This window comes from Phocoena phocoena, chromosome 12, assembly GCF_963924675.1.
Source record: "Phocoena phocoena chromosome 12, mPhoPho1.1, whole genome shotgun sequence".
Lineage (NCBI taxonomy): Eukaryota > Metazoa > Chordata > Mammalia > Artiodactyla > Phocoenidae > Phocoena > Phocoena phocoena.
In genome coordinates, this window is record NC_089230.1 from 26,335,137 (window position 1) to 26,358,140 (window position 23,004).

A 23,004-nucleotide genomic window follows, 5' to 3' on the forward strand; every position below is an offset into this window, starting at 1 on the left:
CATCTACAGAAGCTCTGATGGACAAAAGCGCCTGGCAATGAGAAGAACTGGGAAATGAATCTCTAGAGAGTGGAAATGCAACAGGGGGAAGAATGGCACCTGGTGAGCCTGGAGGAATAGGCAGGAGATAAGTCTCAGCTGTGGTAAAGACCTTGTTGTCATCTTAAGAGCAGTGATAAATCATTGAAGGATTTGAAGCAAGAAAGCTAAAAGATAATATTAATTACTGAATCCAAGTTCGTATGCACGACAGAAGCCAATAAATTGAGAGACAACGTGTTGGGGCAAGGAACAGCGACTTTATTTGGAAAGCCAGCAGACTGAGAAGATGGTGGACTAGTGTCCCAAAGAACCATCTTGCCTGGGTTTGGATGCTAGTTTCTTTTATAGAACAAAGAGGAGGAGGTATAGTAAAAAAAAAAAAAAAAAAAAAGGTGATAAGGTGTTGCAAATATTTCCTGTTTCTTGCCAGACTCTGGAGGGGATGTGTTAATTTCTTCTTTCCTGGAGCCATTCACAGGTGGGCTTGGTCAGCATGTTTTCTGTGATCTAAACAAAGATATTTTAGCTTAATGCTCAGGCATGGGAGGCAGGGCTCCTGGAGATGGGCCATTATGTCTACTTTAAGCTCTAGGCAACATGCCTTTAGTGATCAACTTGTAGCAAAAGCAATAGGATAAGTTAAAGAAACAGAGCCAACATGGAGTCAGATTTGTTTTTCTCTCTTACTATGAGATTTGCTTTTAAAAAAATCTCTTTGGCTATGTGAACAGATTGGAGAGAGCAAAAATGGATATGAAGAAAGCAGGCTCTCAGAGGCCGTTGGAGTGGCCTATACAGGGATGTGGTGGCAATCAGTAGAACCTTTTTTACTCAGTGAGCTATCAAACCACCTTCTCTCTGAGATGCACCTCCACTTACTTGGTTGACATCTATAGAAACAATTGTGTGATCTCCCTTCAGCTTAAGATTTTAATCTCTGTTTGAACACTAGAATGTGGGCTCCACTGTAACAGGAATTTTATCTGTTGTGTCACTGTTGTGTCCCCAGCTCCTAAAATAGTGCCTAGTACTTAGAAGGTGGTACTCAATAAATATTTGTTTAATAGTTGAATAAATGAGTTTAATAGGAAACATTCCTAATGGAAGTGTAACAAGTTCCTATATTCCTACCTCGATATGAATAAAAGTGAGCAAGCATAGGCTCAAAGTGGGCAGGAGGGAAGCAATGGGTAAGGGGCCCGTAGCAACTTGCCTACTTTATTCTACTTATATGGCTGTGTAAGTATGGAAAGCAAGCAGGTAATGCCTGTGGGTTAAAAATCTTAATGGAACTGGCTGAAGATGTACTTCTAAGTCATACTGGAACCTTGCACTGTTCTTTCGAAGAGGGAGCAACTGTCATGTTTTGATATAAACTGGTCACTAAGCTTTGTTTTTCATTTCCTGTTTCTTTTTTTAATGGAAGAATTTTAGTATTATCTTTGAATGTAATCTGAACCAGCTATGAAACCCAAATGATTTCCAGTCCTCGTGTCCAAGCCTGGGTCTGTAGAAGAGTCTTGACTCTTGACTAAAAGATAAACAGCAGCTGGGTTCCTTCTGGCAGCTGTGTTGCTTCCCCTGAGCACTGTTTTCAGGCTGAGACTATAGCTGAGAGCGGCACTTGAGATCACATATCTCTTCTAAACCTTTCTGTGCTGCTCAGAACCGAAAATAAATTTTATGTAAGAGAAGTAAGTGATCCCATATTGAGGAGGCCTTTACAGGTGAGTCTGTGCCCTCTGTCAGGGTTGTAAACTAGGACATTGCATATTCATGCGTAGAGAGACCAGCAGGACACCCAGACTCGGTAGTGTGGGAAACAGTGACATCCAGTGGCCGGCCGGCTGCATTTCTGAAGTGTGGTGCACACTGATTGAGAGGGACGGGGACTCACTCATTACTCCAGGTGCTGACTTCTGCTTTTGGCCTTCCAAGCCTGTGAACCCTGTGAGACGCCAGGAAGATTCTGATTTCAGATCAACCAGGTTCTACCAATAATATTTATCCTTTTACATCTCCTGTTTTTTTTTTTTACTTTCAGGATAAGCACTCATCTCTCCCTACAGCTGCAATGTCTTAAATTGTATCATAAAATTGAATAAATGTTAATGATCAACAACTGAGAAAACGTAAAATTCCAAAATTACATTTTTTCCTGGTGTTGAAAATAACCTTTGTCATTCATTCAACAAATGTTTATTGTGCACCTACTAGGTGCCAAGCAGTGAGTACAAGAGGAATTCTTACCCTCCTGGGGAAGACAGTAATGTACACACACACATAGAGACATCCCATAATGCCCGGTCATGGTAAATGCTAAAAAGAAAAATGAAACAAGGGCATAGATTTTGACAAGAGAATTGCTGCTATCTTGGATGGTGACCGTACAAGGTCTCTCTGAGGACATTTGAGCAGAAACCTGAATTGAAGGGTCAGATCATGCGTATATCAGAGGAGAGCCTTCCAAACACAGAGAAAGGCAAATGATAAGAAGAACTGTTGTGCAAAATCCAGCTGCTAGAGAAAATTAAATATGATGTCAGTGTTGAAATAAAAATAATTATATATGAAAGCAGTTTAAATCTATTTTTAAAGATGAAAAGAACCTATAAGCCTAAACTCAGCTTTCATATTTTATACGGGAGAGTGCAAGAGTTAATTACAGCCAATCTTTGAATTAGGAATTCAGACCCAAAGTAAAATAGTATCATATGCCACTAAAATGCCACTATTCATAATCAATTTGCCACAAAATGCCACTATTCATAATCAATTTGCCACAAAATGCCACTATTTATAATCAATTTGTTTCAGAGTAAAGGCAGTGAGTCAGGAACGTGGATAGTCAGATGTTTCATTCTGTCCCCATACACAACATGCCCAGACCTCCTCCCAGTGCTCCCAGGGGTAGCTAGGGTGCTACACACACACACACACACACACACAGAGGAGAAAGGGTTTTACATTCATTATGGTATTTGATAAAGCTACTTCGGGAAAGATAACTTTTTTCTTTTTGTTTCCTCTTTTTGAGATATAATTTACACATACCTTTAAGGGTGCAGCTTGTTTAATTTTTACATATGAGTTTTGACATATGTGTAAGTTTAACCTCCACTGAGATTAAGGTATAAAACATTCCCAGCTCCTCAGAAGTGTCTCTTTTGTCCCCCTCCTGCTAACCTCCAAAAGATAACCAGTGTTTTGATTTCTGTCACTATATATTTAGCCAGCTTTTTGAACTTCTTATACACGAAATCACATAGTACGTACTCTTTCTGCATCTGGGTTCTTTCGTTCAACATTCCACCTGTGAGATTCATTCATGTGGCTGCATGTAGCTGTAATCTATCTGCTTTCATTGTTGTCTAATATTCCATTATATGAATATGCTACAGTTTATATGTTCTACTATTGACAAACTTTGGGATAATTTCTTGTTTGGGTGGGGTTAGTATGAATAAATTTATTATTAACATTTCTGTACGTGTCTTTGGGTGAAAATAAGCATTCATTTTTGTTGAGTTTCTATCCAGGATTAAAGTCACTGATTCAGAAACTGGGCCAACTACCTAATTTGCAAGCCCAATGCAAAATGAAAATGAAAAGCCCCTTATTCAAAAAGTGGGGAAACATGCTATTAAAGATACTAAAATATAAAACTTTTTCCTTTTCCCCAAGTCTCTCTCAACTTGTCATGGTGTTCTTTTATTTGCTATTTAATGTCCTGTAAGTAAGAAAACCTAAATGTTTAAATTTTAGCGTAAATTTCACCTTTTTAATGAATGAATATGAATGAATATTATGCAATGGCTGTTTTATATGCAAATATTAAAGCATTTAACCTGTATGCAAGATCACTGAAATTACACAATTCATTTTTCATAGTTTGTATATGCATATGTATTTCATTCTTAAGAGAACAGTGAAAACGCTGCATGGAACTAAGTTAAATATTTTTGTGTCTTCTCTTTGTACATGCCCATTATGTCAACACTTTCTACCCTCAGCTTACTGGTGAGAAAGTAGGATCAAAAAAAAAAACTATAGGTGGCCCTATCTTTCCTTTCCTTCCACGTTATCATTGCTAGCATACGCGTTTGGTTAATGCAGGAAGTAACATGAGTAAGAAAGGCTATGATAGAATTCTTTGGGTTTTTGTGTGTTTCTTAAAACATCATTGGGTTCTTTCTGTTCAAGGCAAGTTCTGGTTCAAGCAGAAATGGGGCTTCTCAGGGCTGTCAGTGTCCCCCACTTACCTTGCATTCCTTTGAATTTCATTGAACTCCCAGGCATTGGGGTTCCACTAGAATACTGTGCCCATGGGTACAGTGAATGCTATCCATGACTGGGGTACAAAGGAACAGCACAGACACACAAACTGCACTTCCTTTCCTGTTCAGGTGTATGCTCCGCAGTCTTGCAAGTCTTCACTTACAAAAAAAAGTTTAAAATCGGCAAGAATTTGGGGCTTTCCTGGTGGCGCAGTGGTTGAGAGTCCGCCTGCCGATGCAGGGGACACGGGTTCGTGCCCCGGTCCGGGAAGATCCCACATGCCGCGGAGCGGCTGGGCCTGTGAGCCATGGCCGCTGAGCCTGCGCGTCCGCAGCCTGTGCTCCACAACGGGAGAGGCCACAGCAGTGAGAGGCCTGTGTACCGCAAAAAAAAAAAAAAAAAAATCAGCAAGAATTTCGAAATGTTGACAGCAAGGCATCAAACCATGCATACAGCCCTTCTAAGTTATGGGCCCTGAGCATCTGCACAGGTCACCTGTCCATGAGTCTGTCCATGGAGTTATTCAAAGCATCTTTACCAGTTTAACTCTTCCCCTAGAAATACATGAGAGTTCTAGTTGCTCCAACTCCTTACCCACACTTGACATTTTAACCATCATAGTAGGAGTGTATTAGTATCTCATTGTAGTTTTAATTTGCATTTCCCTGATAACCTATGCTGTTGAGAAGCTTATTATTTATTTTGATATCTTATTTTGTGAAGTACCTGTTAAAACTTTTGCCCGTTTTTGTAGTGGGTTGTCTGTCTTTTTCTCATCAATTTGTGGGAGTTATTCATATTTTCTGCATTCTTTTGTCATACATATGTATTGCAAATATCTTCTGCTCTGTTCTTATTCTTTCATTCTCTTAATGGTGTTTTTTGATAAACAGCAGTTGTTACTTTTAACGAATTCTAATTTATCAATTTGTAACGTTATAGTAAGTCTTGATGTCTTTGTGTAAGTTGTTCAGTTTTGTTCTTCTCCAAGATTTATCTTGGCTATTCTAGGCTCTTTTCAAATAAAAACTCTGAAATGACCTCTGTGCTAACCTAGCATTTTCAAAAGTTTTCAGACTTAAATTCCTTAAATTACCCAGCAGAGGGTACTATGCTACAACCAAGTAAAGCCAGACTACTCTGGATTTTGACCAAAGAGGATTATTAATGTTGTGCTTTTGTCTTTCCATACCAGAAAAGAGGAATCTTTAGTTTCTTTTCACATATGCTGGCTAATTAGCATGCCTGGCAGGTGCAACTACCAACTGAATTATTATACCAACAGTTGTTGCATTGAGAACTTTTTTTTTTTTTTTTTTTGCAGTACGCGGCCTCTCACTGTTGTGGCCTCTCCCGTTGCAGAGCACAGGCTCCGGACGTGCAGGCTCAGCGGCCATGGCTCACGGGCCCAGCCGCTCTGCGGCATGTAGGATCTTCCCGGACCGGGGCACGAACCCGTGTCCCCTGCATCGGCAGGCGGACTCTCAACCACTGCGCCACCAGGGAAGCCCGAGAACTTTTTTGATGATCATGAATGCCAAGGTCATTCAGCATTTGCAAGGATTTTCATCTTCTTTATTACCACCATGCTTTACGGTAGTGGCTGAAGTAACTTCTGTGGCTTTTTATAAACCCTTCCAGAAGCCAGTTTCTGTTAGGAGTACTGTTTCCATTTTCCATAGTAGTTCTCAAAATAGAATAGATGACCAAAAACACATTACAAATCCCTTAGTTAAAAATGTTCTTTGAGACAAATATCATATGACATCAGATATATGTAGAATCTAAATTATGATACAAACAAACTTATTTACAAAATGAAAACAGACTCACAAACATAGAAAACAAACTATAATTACCAAAGGAGAAAGAGGATGGAGGAGGGATAAATTAAGAGATTGGGATTAGTAGATACAAATTATTATATATAAAATAAATAAACAACAAGATCCTACTGTATGGCACAGGGAGCTATATTCACTGCCTTGTAATAAACCATAATGGAAAAGAATAGGAAAAAGAATATATTTATATTATATATATAAAATTCATACTTATATATGAATCACTTTGCTGTATACTAGAAACTAACAAAACATTGTAAATCAACTATACTTCAATTGAAAAAAAGTTCTTTGAATATATATACACACACACACACACATATATATATCCAAAATATATGTATACATAATATAATGTTCTGCATAATACATGTTATATATGATGCACATACAGTCTTCCAGTTTGCAGCTTGTCTCTTAAGTGTCTCTTTCAGTGTCTTCTGATGAGCAGAAATTCTTAATTTTAATGTAGTCAAACTTTCCAATCTTTTTATGTGTGGTTAATGCTTTTTATACTTAAGAAATGCTTTCCTACCCAAGGGTCACACCCAAAATCTTTCTGGATTTACCTTTACGTTTAGTTTTTGGATTGGTTTGCTAGAGCTGCCTTAAGAAAAGTGGCTTAAATGTCTCACAGTTTGGGAGGCTGGAAGTCTGAAATCAACATGTCGGCAAAGTTTGCTCCTTCTGACACCTGTGAGGGGGAATCTGGTCCATGCTTCTTCCACAGCTTCTGGTGGTCTACCTGCAATCTTTGGTGTTGCTTGGCTTGTAGATGCATGACCCAGTCTCTGTCTTTCTGTTCACATGGCATTCTCCCTGCGTACATGTTTGCATTCAAATTTCTCCTTTTTATAGGGACACCAGTCATATTAATTAGAGGCCCATCCTACTCCAATATGACTTCATCTTAACTAATTACATCTGCAACAACCCTATTTCCAAATCAGGTCTCTTTCTGAAGAACTGGGGGTCGGGACCTCAGCATATAAATTTCAGGGGGAAAGGACATCATTTAATCTAAAACAGCTCTTTAATGCACCTCAAGTTGTTTTTCATGTGGTGTAAAATAAGATAAATACCCTATGTTCCCAGAACCATTCACTGAAATCCCACTCTTTTTCCACTCTTCTAAAATATCTGTAAAATGTCGCCAACAAATGTCTATAAATGCTGGACTTTATACAGGTATACCTCGTTTTATTAAACTTCACTTTATTGTGCTTTGAAAATAGTGCAGTTTTTAAACATCGAAGGCTTGTGGCAACCCTGCTTCAAGCAAGTCTATTGGTGCCATTTTTCCAACAGTAGTTGCTCACTTCTTGTCTCTGTGTCAAATTTTGGTAATCCTAGCAATATCAAACTGCTTCTTCATTATTATATTTTTTATGGTGATCAGTGATGTTTGATGTTATTACTCTAATTGTTTTGGGGTGCCAAGAGCTGTACCCATATAAGACTTAATCGGTAAATGTTGCATGTGTTCTGACTGCTCCACTGACCACTGTTCTACTGTGGGTAAAACTTTATCATACAGCTTTGTATGCTACAGAGAAATCATTCTTGAAAGGAAGAGTCAATTGATGCAGCAAACTTCACTGTAGTCTTATTTTAAGAAATTGTCACAGCCATCCCAGCCTTCAGCAGCCATCTGATCAGCCATCAGACCACTCTGATCAGCCAACAACATCAAGATTGAGACAAGACCCTCCACCAGCAAAAATATTATGAGTCGCTGAAGGCTCAGACGATGGTTAGCATTTTTCAGCAATGAAGTATTATTTAAGGTATGTACATAGTTTTTTTAAGACATAATGCTGTTGCATACTAAATAGACTATAGTATAGTGTAAACATAATCTTTATATGCACTGGGAGGCAAAAAAAATTCGCGGACTAGCTTTATTGTGATAATCACTTTATTGTGGTAGTCTAGAACCAAACCTGCAAAATCTTTGAGGTATGCCTGTATACTGTTTCATTGATCTTTTAGTTTACCACCTTTCCTTGCTGTAACTTTACAATAAGGCTTGATATGTGGAAGGGAAAGTCCTTCCATCTGAACTTTAAAAAAAAAGTCTTTATTTCTGGACCTTTGCAATTCCACACAAATTTTATAATCACCTTGTTAAGTTTCACAAAGGTCTGTTAAAATTTCGATTAGATTTGAATCTGTGGTCATTGAATATATGACCTAATTTTAACAGATATTGAGTCCTCAATCCATAACTACAATTCATATCTCCCCACCTAAAAAAAAAATTATTCTTCAATGTCATTGATTGGAATTTCATACATTTTCTTATAAAGGTTTCTCACATACTAGGTATCTTTCATACTGTTATAAACAATATTTTATTTAATTTTCTACCTGTTTAATGTTGGTGTACAGATGTGCAATTGCTTTTTGGATATTGAATTTATGTCTAGAAAACTTGCTAGACTAATATTGGTATTTTTAAATTATTCATAGATATTTTTTCAATCTACAGGATCCCTGGCCAATATTCCTTAAGACAGTCTAGTTCATGAACACATGGAAGTATTGAGAAACTATCACAGACCAGAGGAGACTGAGCCATGGCTGTCGCAAGCAATGTGGTACCCTGGATTGGATCCTGGAACAAAAATGGAAAAAGCAGAGAAATCCAAATAAAGTCTGGAGTTTACTCAAAGGTAACATGCCAATGTAGCTTTCTTAGTTTTGAAAATTTACCATGGTAATGTAATGGGATGAGGAGTATGCTGAAATTCTCTGTACTACCTTTGCAAATTTTCTGTACAGAAGTACATAAATAAAAACTAGGGCTTCCCTGGTGGCGCAGTGGTTGAGAGTCCACCTGCCGATGCAGGGGACACGGGTTCGTGCCCCGGTCCGGGAAGATCCCACGTGCCGTGGAGCGGCTGGGTCCGTGAGCCATGGCCGCTGAGCCTGCGCATCCGGAGCCTGTGCTCCGCAACGGGAGAGGCCACAGCAGTGAGAGGCCCGCGTACCGCAAAAAAAAATAAATAAATAAAATAAAAAATTTATCATGGAACATCCTAGCAATAAAAAAGATTAAAACTACTAATACATGTTATAACATAAATGAGCCTCAAAGACATTATGTGGAACAAAAGAAGCCAGATGCAAAAGAATACATGCTATCTGGTTCCATTAGTAGGAAGGGCAAGAAGATTAAAAAGTAATCAAATGGTAATGGAAGTCACAATAGTGATTGCCTGTGTTGGAGGGATATTGATTGGAGCATGTGGAAATTTTGCAGAGTCCTGGAAATATTCTATATTTTGTTCTGTAGTTGGTAACATGGTTGTGTATACATGAAAGATTTAAGATTAGTGGACTTTATGCACCTTATTTTATGTATGACAATAAAAAGCATTTTTTAAAAAAGTCTCAGCCAAGTTGTTTTTTGGGAATTTGCAAGTGATTCTAAAATTTATATGGAAATGCAAAGGGAAAAAAATAGCCAAGGTACTCGAATAAGAACAAAGTAGAAGGACTTGTTTGCCAGCAAAAAGATGATTAAAATAGTGTGGTATTAGCATAGGAATAGACAAATAGATCAACAGAACAGAGGATGGTTATAAACAGACCCCTTCATGAAAGACAGTTTATGAAGAGCTGTAAGGAAAGGATAACTTTTCAGTAAATAGTGCTGGGTCAGTTGAACTCACATAAAAAATAAAACTTGAACCCTTACTTTACATCATATATAAAATCAATTCCAGGTGGATCATAATTTGAAATGTGAAAAATAAAACAATAAAGCTTTCAGGAGATAACTTAGAAGAATATCTTCGTGACCTTAGGCTAGGATAACATTTTTTAAACAGAACACAAAAAAGCAATGACCATAAAAGAAGTAATTGGTAAATTAGACTTGATTACATTTAAGAACTTCTTTTATTACTGTCTGAAGAGACTGGAAAGACAAGCCACAACAAGAAGGAAAATATTTGCAACATATATAACTGGGAAAGGCCTCATATTCAGAAGATGTAACAAATTCCTTCAAACCAATTAAAAATAAAATTAAAAGACACGATCGTATAGAAAAAAATAGGCAAGAACTTGAGCAGATCCATGATACAAGAACTAATTATGTGTTATCCAAAAGGCTGATATATTATCCATTATCCAAATGGCTAATTACTTACGAAAAAGTTCTTAACATCATTAATCATCAGAAAAATGCAAATGAAAACCACAATGAGATAATTCTACATATCTTCTAAAATGGCTACAATTATAAAGCCTGAAAATACCAAATATTAGCAAGAATGTGGAAAAAGAACTCTCATTACAGCTGATAGGGGTGTAGATTGTTACAAGTACTTCAGAAATCAGGTTTGGCATTATTTAAGTTACTGAGGTTGAAATTAGGTATGTCTTATGATCCAGCAATTACACTTCTGGGTGTGTATCTGGCAGGAATATGTGCACATAAGCAAGAGACACGTACGAGAATGTTCACAGCAGCACTTTTAATAGCTTCAAACCAGAAACAATTTAAATGTCATAAAAAACAGAATGAATAAATAAATTGTGGCATAGTCGGCCAATGAATAACTTCACAGCATGGTACAACAGCTACAGGCAACAACATGGATAACTCTCATAGCCTAATGTTGAGTGAGACAAGCCAAATACAGTAGAATACACCCTGAGTGATTTGGGGGAGAAGAGAAAGAGTAGGAGAGGTGACTCTGTCAGGTTAGAATTGTCCTATTTCTTGACTTGAGTGATGCTTACCAATGCTTTCACTCCGTGATAGCTCGTTGAGTTGTAACAACTACCTGTGTGCATTTTTCTGTATACATATTAGGCTTCACAATTACAAAATTTTTTAAAATGCATGAACCACATTTCTCAAAACAAAAACTGAAGAGTTGGAGGAAGATTTGATGAGATAGGATGCCATAGGATTTTAGATATTGGATATAATTTGATTTAAGCAGACAGCATGACAAAAATTGCTAGTGGCCCCAAATAGCCACAGAGAATGGCAGAGTAGACGAAAAGGCTCATAGAAATCCTCTAAGTACCAGATGCTAATTACTTCCCCAGAACTCTCCTTTTCTCGAATTTGTCTCCACCCCCAATCCTTTTCAGAGAACTTTATCTTGCCAGCTCTCTCCCTCTAACTGCCACCTGTCCTCTAATCTTCAGGTTTACTTCTGGAGCAATCACCTTAGTACTTTCTGAGCCTGCCCTGTCCACAGCTGAGTATCCAAGAATGGACATCTCTTCTCCCTTACAGAGTAACTTACGCTAAGGAAATCACACCCATGCTGCATTTTCATAAATTAATAAGTATACATCTTAATATATGTGTTATTTTACAGTTCACCCCTCAAATGTATTGGCTTCATTTTCTTTTTTTTTTTTTTGCTGGGGGGAGGGAAACCGTCCTTTACCACATATGGTTTTATTTTATTTTATTTAACATCTTTATTGGAGTATAATTGTTTTACAATGGTGTGTTAGTTTCTGCTCTATAAAAAAGTGAATCAGCTATACATATACATATATCCCCATATCTCCTCCCTCTTGCGTCTGCCTCCCACCCTCCCTCCCTATCCCACCCTTCTAGGTGCACCGAGCTCCTCTCCCTGTGCTATGCAGCTGCTTCCCACTAGCTAACTGTTTTACATTTGGTAGTGTATATATGTCCATGTCTCTCTCTCACTTCGTCCCAACTTACCCTTCCCCCTCCCCGTGTCCTCAAGTCCACTCTCTACATCTGCGTCTTTATTCCTATCCTGCCCCTAGGTTCTTCAGAACATTTTTTTTTTTTTAGATTCCATATATATGTGTTAGCATACAGTACATGTTTTTCTCTTTCTGACTTACTTCAGTCTGTATGACAGACTCTAGGTCCATCCACCTAACTACAAATAACTCAATTTCATTTCTTTTTATGGCTGAGTAATATTCCATTGTGTATATGTGCCACATCTTCTTTATCCATTCATCTGTTGATGGACATTTAGGTTGCTTCCATGTGCGGGCCTCTCACTGTTGTGGCCTCTCCCGTTGCGGAGCACAGGCTCCGGACGCTCAGGCTCAGCGGCCATGGCTCATGGGTCCAGCCGCTCCGCGGCATGTGGGATCCTCCCGGACCGGGGCACAAACCCGTCCCCTGCATCGGCAGGCGGACTCTCAACCACTACGCCACCAGGGAAGCCCTCAATACATTTTTTTTAAACTGAAGTCAGAGTTGATTTACATTGTTGTGTTAGTTTCTGGTGTACAACAAAGTGATTCAGATAGACAGATAGATATAGAGAGATATAATATAGGTTATTACAAGATATTGAATATAGTTCCCTGTGCTATACAGTAGGACCTTGTTGTTTATCTATTTTATATACAGTAGTTTGTATCTGCTAATCCCAAACTCCTAATTTATCCTTCCTCTACTCCCTTTCCCCTTTGCGAATCATAAATTTGTTTTCTATACCTGTGACTCTTCAGCACATTTCTTAATTTCAGCCCCGCCCTCCCATTATGAAGAGCATGGGACCTAGAATCAAGCCTGTGTGGAAATCCGGGCGTCACTGCTCACAGGCTTGTGGGACTTCAGGCCGACGCCCCAACTTTCTGAGTGTCCCTTTCCTCATCTGTAAAATGGGACAATGCCTAATTGCAGATGAAGAGGATTAAATGGAATCAATGGAATCAAATACAATGGATGGCAGAGTGACAGTGTGTGGAGAAATAAATATCCATTCTTCCTCTGGCACTGAACTCAAAAGTTTTCAAAACATTTCAAAAGTTTTACAGAGATGACCATCAGGCCCGAAGACCAGAATCACTCTTCAGTGTGCGTGGCTCACGCTCCCTTTACTGGAGGGAGGTTTTTCCTGCAGTAGTAATCTCCTTGGTCGCGGCGGTGGAGAGTCTCAGATTGTCAGAGCTGCGAGCCTGAGGAGCTAGGACTAGAAGTCGCGGTCCCTCCCCTCTCCCTGGCGTCCGGCCCGGGCTGCGGCGGGAGGCGACTCCGCCTCCCCGGTCGCCCCGCCGACCCGAGCGCGGCGCGCAGTGGGAGCTGGGGCCTGGGGCGCCGAGGGGAGGCCGCGCTCCCACCGCCCGCGGCCCGAGGGGGCGTCGGACACTACCGGCCGCCCGCGGAGATGTGACCCGGCCCCGCCGCCCATGTGCGCCCCCCGACCCCCCGCGAAGACGGCTTCCATAGGGGCCCCGGCACCCGGCCTCCCGGCCCTGCCGCTGCTGCTGCTGCTGGTGGCCGCGCCGACGGGACGGGCAGGTAGGAGGGTAGCGCCGGGGCCGCGACGACCGCCCAGTTCCGGCTGGTTTAGGCCCTCCAGCCCCCGGGTTTCGCTTTCAAGCGCGCAGAGCGGGAGGAGCGCGGGTCAGCGCCGGGAGCCCTGGAGTCCCAGGGAGAAACTCGCCGCTGCCTCGCGTGGGCCGGCTTCAGGGTCAAGTTCGCGCGCTCCGCGTTTCACACTTTTCGTTGCGGGCGAGGTAGAGGAAGGTTGACGGTGGTCGCTCCGAGCGGTCCCCACAGCTGGTAACTTACGGTCGGTGACAGTGACCCTTCGCATTGCACTCGCCGGCACGTCGCAGGTTCCCGCCACCCAAGCTGTGGCCGCACCGACATGTAGCCTTTCAACAGAGCACCCTAGGGAAGGAGGCGATGTCTGCGCTTTAAAAATCAAACTTCCTGAAAGAGTGGGCTTTGAGGGAACCGGAGCTAGAAAGTGCAGCGTTTTTAAAGTAAGATCTTTCTGGGCACGTCATTTTTTTTCCTTTGCAGTTTTGATCTTGTACATATATGTGCTCTTTGATTTTTTTGCAAGTAACAAAACTTTGAACTGATCCATGATATAGGTAACTCAAGGCTTTTTGGTTTTAAGTTTTAACTCTCTACCATCTGGAATCCAGTAAACCAGAATGATTCATTAACCTGATTTCTTTTTTTTTTTTTTCCTTCTGCATTTCTGGTGTATGAGAGAAAGAAATTTTATAAAAGCAAGATATCTAGGACCCTCCTTTTTAAAAAAAAAAAAAAAAAAGTTAAAGCAACACAACTTCCCAGAATACTGTGCTTTGTACAGATTTGATCCAGGCTTCCATGTTTTTAACCCAGAGCTGAACAATGACAGTGAATGCAGGAAGAAAGTTGTTCATGACACTGCGGTGTCCTTAGTAGTCAAAGAAAAAGTTACTAAAGTTCAATATAGTTACAAAGGTAAGAATTGTGTGCATATAGATCTTGGAGAGATTTTTGGACAATAGACATTATACACAAAAAGTTTCTGTTCTAAATCCTGAAGTTACCAGAAATTGGAGTTCTTTTGTCTTGTGATAAATATTCTTAGGTAAGCTGAATGGGAAGATCTGCTCCTGACCTATCCAGATACTGAACCTCAACTAACAGATATGAATTTAGTTGTTTCTATTTCTAATCAAAGAAATAAAGCTTGCTCCTTAATTGGGTTGGGAGGCTGACATTAGAAGGTAATAATATTCTTGGCTTCAAAGCAAAATTGGGGAAAAAACAAAACAGAAGAAACTCTTTTCGGACCCACGAGACTCAGGTACTTTCTTAGCTCTTCTTAAAGAGTTCCTGTCCTTTTCTGGGCCTCCAGGCACCCTGAGGACTGCTGGGAAAACCAGGTGAGAAGGCATATGTGGTTACATGGTATGTGGTTACATACCTGGCTCTTAAGAGAGAGCTATTCTATCTTGATGGATCCGCCACCATATCTGCTGAGCAGTATGAACCTTCTAATAGTTATATGACGTTACCATTCCCCAGTAGGCGAGTTCTTTAATTTTTCGAACCTTCAGCACAAAAGTTCGAAGTCACACAACTCTGTGATTGGATCAGGCTGTACCATACCAAACATCCAAAGAGAAAGAGAAAAAATGCAATGGGGCATCAACATTTTAGGAAAGTTCTTTGTAGTTCATTTCAGGTAAACTTTTAAAGGAATCCAGAACGTCTGTGCCACTCCCTCAAGGCAGGAGGGATACACATCTGTACCTTCACTCTCTTATGTCTCCAGGGACAGAAGTTTCACTAGGAAGTTTATCACTGTGGTTTATCAAACTCTGCCCTGTTGGCCCAATCCCATGTCTTATTCCTCAGTGAAGATAAAGAACCATGGTCAGCATAATATAAACAAGCATTTAAAGCCAGTAAGAGAGTGGAAGGAGATGACTTTCCAAGGTCATGTATCTCCTCTCCTCAAGCCCTTCAGAGGCTTCCATCTGAATTCTCCTACGTGGTCTTATACGGCTCACTCCTGCCTGTGTCTCCAGCCTTACCTCACATCACTTAATTCCTGCTATCCTGGCCTTTTTCCAGTTCCTAGAGCAAACCAAACCATCTTCCCTCTCAGGACTTCATACTTGCAGATCCTTGTGCTGGAATGTTCCTGTCCACTCTGTCCCCGGCTAACTCCTGTTCAGACTTGGCATCTCACCTCCAATGTGCGTCCTTCAAGGAGAGCTTCCCAAAATCCCCAGAGAGGGAAGAAATATTGTTTATTATGCCTATGAACAAATGAGCCAAACTCTAGGTTTGGAGCTTTTGAATGCAGTCTATTACAGCATCTCCGCTTATTAGAACTAATATACTATAATTAACAGAATGAGGGTATTTGTTGAAGTGTGTCTTCTTTGATATGAACACAACAGCATCAGGTATTTTATTTCACTGAGAAATTATTTCAGGATATTTTTCAAACACACACAAATTATTCCAGTGAACTAATTAAATTTTCTTCATTATTTTATTCTTTTTAGCTTTTAATTTTGAACTATTCTGAGACTTACAGAAAAGCTATAGAAATAATAGAGCTCTCATAAACCCCTCACCCGGTTTCTCTTAATTTTAACATGTTACGTAACTGTGGTACAGTGTTCAGAATGAGGAAATTAACATTGGTATAGTATTGACACTATTCACTAAACTATAGGCTTTGTTCCAATTTCACCCTTTTTCCCACTAATTCCCCTTTTCTGTTCCAGGATCAATGCAGGATCCTTATTACACTTAGTTGCTGTGTCTCCTTCCTCTCTTCCAATCTATGACAGTTCCTCAGCCTCTCTGCTTTCATGTCTTTGACATTTTTGAAGAGTTCTTATCACCTCCTCCTCAGGCTGCCCCTCAATGTGGGTTCATTTGAAGTTTCCTCTTGATTAGAGTGAGGTTATTCCTTTTGGGCAATAATACCACAGAGATTATGTTGTCTTTCCCAGCGCATCATATCAAAGGGTTTATGATGTCAATGTGTCTTCTTCCTGGCGATGTTAACCTTGATCATTTGGTTTAGGTGGTGTCTGCAGGGTTTTTCACTGTATAGTTACTATTTTCACTTTCTGATTAATAAATACATTGTGGGAAGATACTTTGAGATCATGCAAATATCCTGTTTCTCCTCAAACTTACACCCTCTAATTTTAGTATTCATCAGTGGATACTGAATGTAACAACTATGATGCCTAATGGTGATTTTTTTTAATTTCATTTTTTCCTTCTCTATTTATTAAATTGGAATTCTAATGCAAAGAAGAGCATTTACCTCTCCCCCATTTATTTATTTATTCAATTGCTTAAATATATCAATATGGACTCATAAATACTTACTTTATTCTTTGAGTTATAATCCAATACTATTATTATTAATTTTGCTGCTCAAATTGTTCCAGCTTTGGCCATTAAAAGCTCTTTTAGCTTGGCTCCCATGTCCTTTCAACAAGCCCCATTCTTTTTAAGCATTTCATTGCTTTCTAGCAACATAAAATGTTTCAGGTTCATCTTGTATTTTCCCTTCCCCAGGGCTGAATCAGCTACTTCCCCAAGGAGCTCTAGCTCCTTCTACTGGAGAATAGGATCTAGAAACCAAAATCTAGTTGCCAGGCATACTCATTGCTACTGGAATGTTGTTTCTAGGCTCTCTCAGCGGACAGAGCTGGAAGTTATAAATATGTACACTAACCCAGGCATCCACACACATCTGTATTTCTGTATCTATATGTATGTGTCTATGTATACAAAAGACAGTAAGCCTACACTGATACCTCTGATTCCAAGAGCACAGAGTTCATTGTCTTTCTTTATTTGTAGCTTCTTTCTCCAACAGTGAGAAACCCGATATCATTATCTATAATAGATTTACTTATTTCTTCATTTCTAGTTTAGAGTTTCAGAAGTATTAACCCATGCTTCTATGAGAAGGACATTTACTAACTAGATTATAGCATCTATATACAGTTCTTTTGTCTTTAGCTTTATAATACCCAGTCAAGATACTGTTGACCAAAGTTACTTAGATTAGACCGGTTTTCTTTCACCTTCTTTACTTTATTGTCTATTTGTAATAAGGTTAGGTTCATTTGTTACTGTTTGTATTTCAGTTGGGGTTTCCCACATGCTAGGTGGTTTTGTTTCTTGATTTGGGAGTATTTGAAGGGTATGTGAGACATTACTGTAGTTTAAGAACCAGAGAGAGATGCACCAAATGGTACACTTGGAGAGGGGTTGCCCCCCTCATCATCCTTACAATCTGGTTCCTATTCTCATTCCATATCACCCCCATAGGTAACCAGTCTCCTTAGTTACTGGTTTATCTTTCCTGTATTTCTTTTGCCCCAGTGAACAGATATGTGTGTATTTTCTCATATTCCCCTTCTTTCTCACATGAAACCTAGCATACTACAGGTTCTCTTTTCCACTTAGCATTTTTTCACTTAACAGGATATGCCTTTTCTGCTTCACAAATCTGTAATCCTCAAAGGTAGGCCCTGACTATACCGGCCAAATTCATATCAAGGCTAAATCATTTCCAAATCTTGCTTCAACTTCGCAGGAAAGCATCTGGTTTTAAACATATTGTATGCTAAAAGTCAAGAACTTGGTCTACATCTGGGTGCTCTATTGCAGCTAAAGCAGGATTTGTCTTCTCAAATGTTCTTTCCATCAAACAAGCTCGTCCTCTTTTCCAGCTTCTCTCCCATTCCCTTTGGAGCAGACATGAGGGATTTCTTGTACATTTGCATGTACATTTATCATTTATTGGCTATTATATAGCTCCTCATTGATCAGCTCGAAGCCCATCCTCAGCATGTCTGGAGAGCATCATATACCTGAGATCTAAGCGTGTGGCTATAGGTATCACCAGCCTCCCCTTTCAGAAGATGTGCTCCTACTGCCTGTAGCTATTTATCCAGCTTCCTATAGAACAAATCCAGGAAAGGCAGAATTGCTCCCTAGAGAACAATAAAGGAGATCTGTTACCCACAGGAGGTGGCATGGTGTACGACCAAGGCGGTAGGGCTGAGGAGGGGCGTCAGTTCCCTGAGTGAACCATTCCATACAGCTCTGACTCAGAGCCATAGGTAGGATGCAGATTTTGCACTTAAGCCTAAACTTTAGACAAAGACAATAAGCAGTAACATATATTTTAAATTTTTAATATTAATGCTATAAAACTAATACTTTAGTATAAGCATCTCATAAAACATTAACTACTTTTAAGTGCTTGGCATAGTGCTTTTCACAAATGTCACTCAGTAAATTTGCCTTTTTGGTTAAAAGGCATCTTTCATTATATGCATGATTTTTTTTTTTTTTTTTTTTTTTTTTTTTTTTGCGGTACGCGGGCCTCTCACTGTTGTGGCCTCTCACTGTTGTGGCCTCTCCCATTGCAGAGCACAGGCTCCGGACGTGCAGGCTCAGCGGCCATGGCTCACGGGCCCAGCTGCTCCGTGGCATGTGGGATCTTCCCAGACCGGGACGAACCCGTGTCCCCTGCATCGGCAGGCGGACTCTCAACCACTGCGCCACCAGGGAAGCCCTGCATGGTACTTTTAAAATGACTCTCTACTTGCATCTTTTTCTTCATGTACAATTTTACCAGGTATCTTTGACATGTTTACTTCCATGATGATAAAAAAAAGACTGACAAGTATTAACGGCAGCTTAAGGTAGTATATATTTTAAGAAGTGAAATCATTTTATTCATCTTATTTATAACATTACCTTTATGCTATGATTGTGATGTTCTGACAGCATTTTTACTTGCTCCACATTTATGATTATTTGACTCAAAAGGTGATACTAGAAAAATGAATTAAATCTCTATAATCTGTCTCAAGATGTGTCAATTCCATATAAAATTGGAGAACAAGAGAACTTTTTAAAAAAAGAATGCTGGCTGAAGACAATACAATTAAATACTTCCTCTGCTTTATTTTCAGAATTCCTTTTGATATAGAAAACTAGGCTTGAAAGGGCCTTAAAATCCCGTCCAACTGCTTCCCTTGTGAATGTTCCCTGCAACATAACTTCAGAGTCATTACCTATCTGCTGTTGGAGCACCTCTCATCACAAGAAACTTGATACCTGACACCCAAGACAGGATGTCCTGTCGTTGTAGACTTCCAGCTACTAGAATGTTCTTCCCATGAACGAGCTGAGGTCTTGATCGCTCATCTTGTCACATTGTTGGTCCTCACTCTAAGCTGATGCAGTCATGCAGAACAAGCTGCTCAGCTCATTGACTGCAACCATCACATTTCCTCTGTCTTCATTCGTCTCAGCTAAGCACCTCCCCAGTTGTGTCATGCCAGGCGTCTCTCTCTCCTGGTCTTTTCTGTATGTGTGTGTTCCAGATTGTCTGTAAGTTCTCAGGCGTACTCACTGTAGATCATGATGACATGGCTGGTCTGCCGGATTTTAATCACTGCCCCTGGCATGTTGGTCCTTAAGTGATTCAGCATCAGTTTCCTGGCGAACAAAGGGTTCCTGATGCCTAAAAGTTACCCTCCCTTTTTACCTTTGCTGTCTTTTCCTATAAGACACAGACCTTGACCCCTCATTTAAACTCAGCATTTCATATTAATACAATTTCAGTTTGTGGAGGCAATTTTCTTTCTCTACTTCTCAGAATACAGAGAATGAAAGTATGGCATGATGTTTTATCTAGAGCACATGATGTCCGTCACGGTGGACTTTAACGCAATTAAGGAGACTCTTCTGGAAAGGAAATTTTTATTGATTACAAATATTATCTATTCAAAATCAGTTCTGTTTTTCAAGCGTGGTGGTCACCACAGTGCACGTTGAGACGCCAAAATGGCTTCCACTCAGCTTCTCCAATCACTTTATGCACCGCACCATCAAACACCAGCTCCACCTCCCGGCACAGAGAATGGGCAAACCTTGTCCTGTACAGATTTGTCAGGAAGTTTTCCTTATACTTCTTGAGTCTCAACATGTATGCCTTTAATCCAGCCCCCTGAAATTTTCCATCCCATACCATTAACATTTGTATTTTGGTGATATGAGACATTTTGGCAAGTGTATCCTCTTACTTGAAGCATTTGTTTACATTACTTCCGCCATTTGAATTTCCTCTTTTTCAACTTTGCAGACATTTTTCTTTCTCCTACTTCAATCCCTCCCTCCTTACTTCCAGGTTACTTGGCAGCCCTTAAACCATTCATTCTTCTGTTAAATAAACATTGTGTTCATTTTTGAGGAAAGATACAAGGAACAGACACCTACTATGTTACTTTCCTGAGGCTGCCATAACAAATTACCACAAACTGGGTAGCTTAAAATAACATAAATGTATTATCTCACAGTTCTGGAAGCTAGAAGTCTGAAATCAAGATGTTGGCAGGGTTGCTTCCTTCTGAAGGCTGTAGGGGAGCATCTGTTCCACGCCTCTCTCCTGGCATCTGGTGGTTGCTGGCAATCCTTGGCATTCCTCGGCCTGTTGAGCATCATTCCAATCCTCTGCCTTCACACACTGTTCTCTGTCTCTTCACATGATGTTCCCTCTGTGCATGTCTCTCTTTGCGTCCAAATTTTGCGTTTGTATAAGGATACGAGTCATGTTGGATTGAAGCCCACCCTAATGACCTCTTTTTAACTTGATTACCTCTATAAAGACATTATATCTAATTAAGGTTACTTTATGAGGTACTGGAGACTAGGATTTCAACATATTTCTTTGCGGGGCCACGGTTGAATTTATAACACCTACCACACCCTCAACGGCTTGTAGGGCAGTGAGCAGGACTTGAGCTTGGCTTCTAAAGTGGAGAAAAGCTCCCTTTTCTTTTTTTTTTTTTTTTTTTTCCGGTACGCGGGCCTCTCACCATTGTGGCCTCTCCCGTTGCGGAGCACAGGCTCCGGACGCACAGGGTCAGCGGCCATGGCTCAGGGGCCCAGCCGCTCTGCGGCATGTGGGATCTTCCCGGACCGGGGCACGAACTCGTGTCCCCTGCATCGGCAGGCGGACTCTCAACCACTGCACCACCAGGGAAGCCCGAAAAGCTACCTTTTCAACCCCGTGCAGTTTTCCTCCTCAACGTGTTTATTAGTCGTTGTCCACTGCCAAAAGGAAACCTTTGCAGAAGTCTCACGCCTGAAAGGCTCTCCTGAGAATGTAAAGGGCAGAGATGAGTCGTCTCCTGTACTTTCCATAACATGAACATAAAAGATAGCCACCATTTTGCAATACGTACAAACATGGAGTCATTATGTTGTACACCTTAAACTAATACGTTATATGTTCATTATACCTGTTTTTTAAAAAGGAGAGAAACGTCAGTGGGTATGTAATAAAGATGGTGGAGTTTAAATTTCTTCAGCAGAGGGGTTCACTCTCGTCAGACCTCCATCTCTGTTGCTCTACGTGGCACGTTCATTGCAAAATCTTCACCCCTGCTCCGGCATGGACCATTTTCATACTTAAGGCTAACTATCCATGTGACTCCAAGTCAGCCCTCCTCCGCCATTTTAGATGAAAGTATAAAAGAAGTAAAAGGTCCTCTGAATTATCCTACTGAATGCTTTACGTTGTTATTTTTTAAATTTGCTGACAGTTTTTAGGTGCAAAATAGAATATCACGTGTGCCTTAGGAGCAAATAACTTAGGGGAATGATGTATTTGAGGTGGTCAGATTTAATGAAAAAGAATTAACCTTCACACCCCACACATTCATTTTGAGTTTTCATAAGTTAAAATACAACTTGACACAATGTGATTTTTAAATAACCTTCTTTTGAGCACTTTTCATTTATTCATTCTTTCTTTCATTTATTCAATGTCATTCATTCATACATATCAGGAACTGTTCTCGGTATTGAGGTGAACAAGAAAACAGGGCCTCTTTCTTCTTGGAGCTTTTAACTTCGGGTGACTACATCGAAGTATAAATGCCAGAACTGAGGAAACCAAGCTTCTTTAGAAGCACGGAGCAAGGCAACGGATCTAATCTAGGAGTCAGGCAGGGCTTCCTATGAAAAGGGAAAGTGAGACATGAGAATTGCCAATATACTTGTTATATTTTGCATTTAAAATGCTAGCAAGAAAATAAAGTTAAATCCTTCTCTAAGCATATTCTATCTATAAACTACCACGTAGTTAACATTCCTTTTTCCCACCTACATTTCTTTCTTGTAAAACTACAAATCAACCAACAAAACCCAACAACAAATAGCAGAATCCTATGAAACAGGTGATTTTTTTCTGACAATGGTATTTATTGCCAGGTGGGTGGGAGTAAGGAGCTTTGCAGCTGTAGGACAGCCCGACCTCAAGGTCACTGACAGCTTCAACAGGTCACTGTGGTCTGCGGCTCTGTGCAACACTGAATCCAACCACAAACAGGTATCAAAAGGCTCCCTTGTTACAGCTGTGGTTTTCTAGAGGGCTGGTGCCGGAGGCTCACTTTCTCACTTCCTGAATCAACACAGTCCTTTGAAGGCTCTGTTAGCTTTAACGGCAAGAGCAAAGGGAATGTCTTCATTGATCCATTCTCTGAGTTGATCCTGGAGAGGTTCCAGTGT

The 23,004-nt window shown here is 40.2% G+C and overlaps 1 protein-coding gene across 1 annotated transcript in view; it reads left to right on the top strand.

Annotated features, from left to right (window-relative positions):
• Positions 1 to 13,253: 13,253 nt before the first annotated feature.
• The window catches only part of IL20RA (interleukin 20 receptor subunit alpha), a 34,823-nt gene continuing 25,072 nt past the window's right edge, over positions 13,254 to 23,004 (top strand). Inside the window, exon 1 of the mRNA XM_065888858.1 lies at positions 13,254 to 13,437. Coding sequence (XP_065744930.1) covers positions 13,326 to 13,437 — 112 coding nt within the window. The 5' untranslated portion in view covers positions 13,254 to 13,325. The remainder of the gene's footprint in view (positions 13,438 to 23,004) is intronic.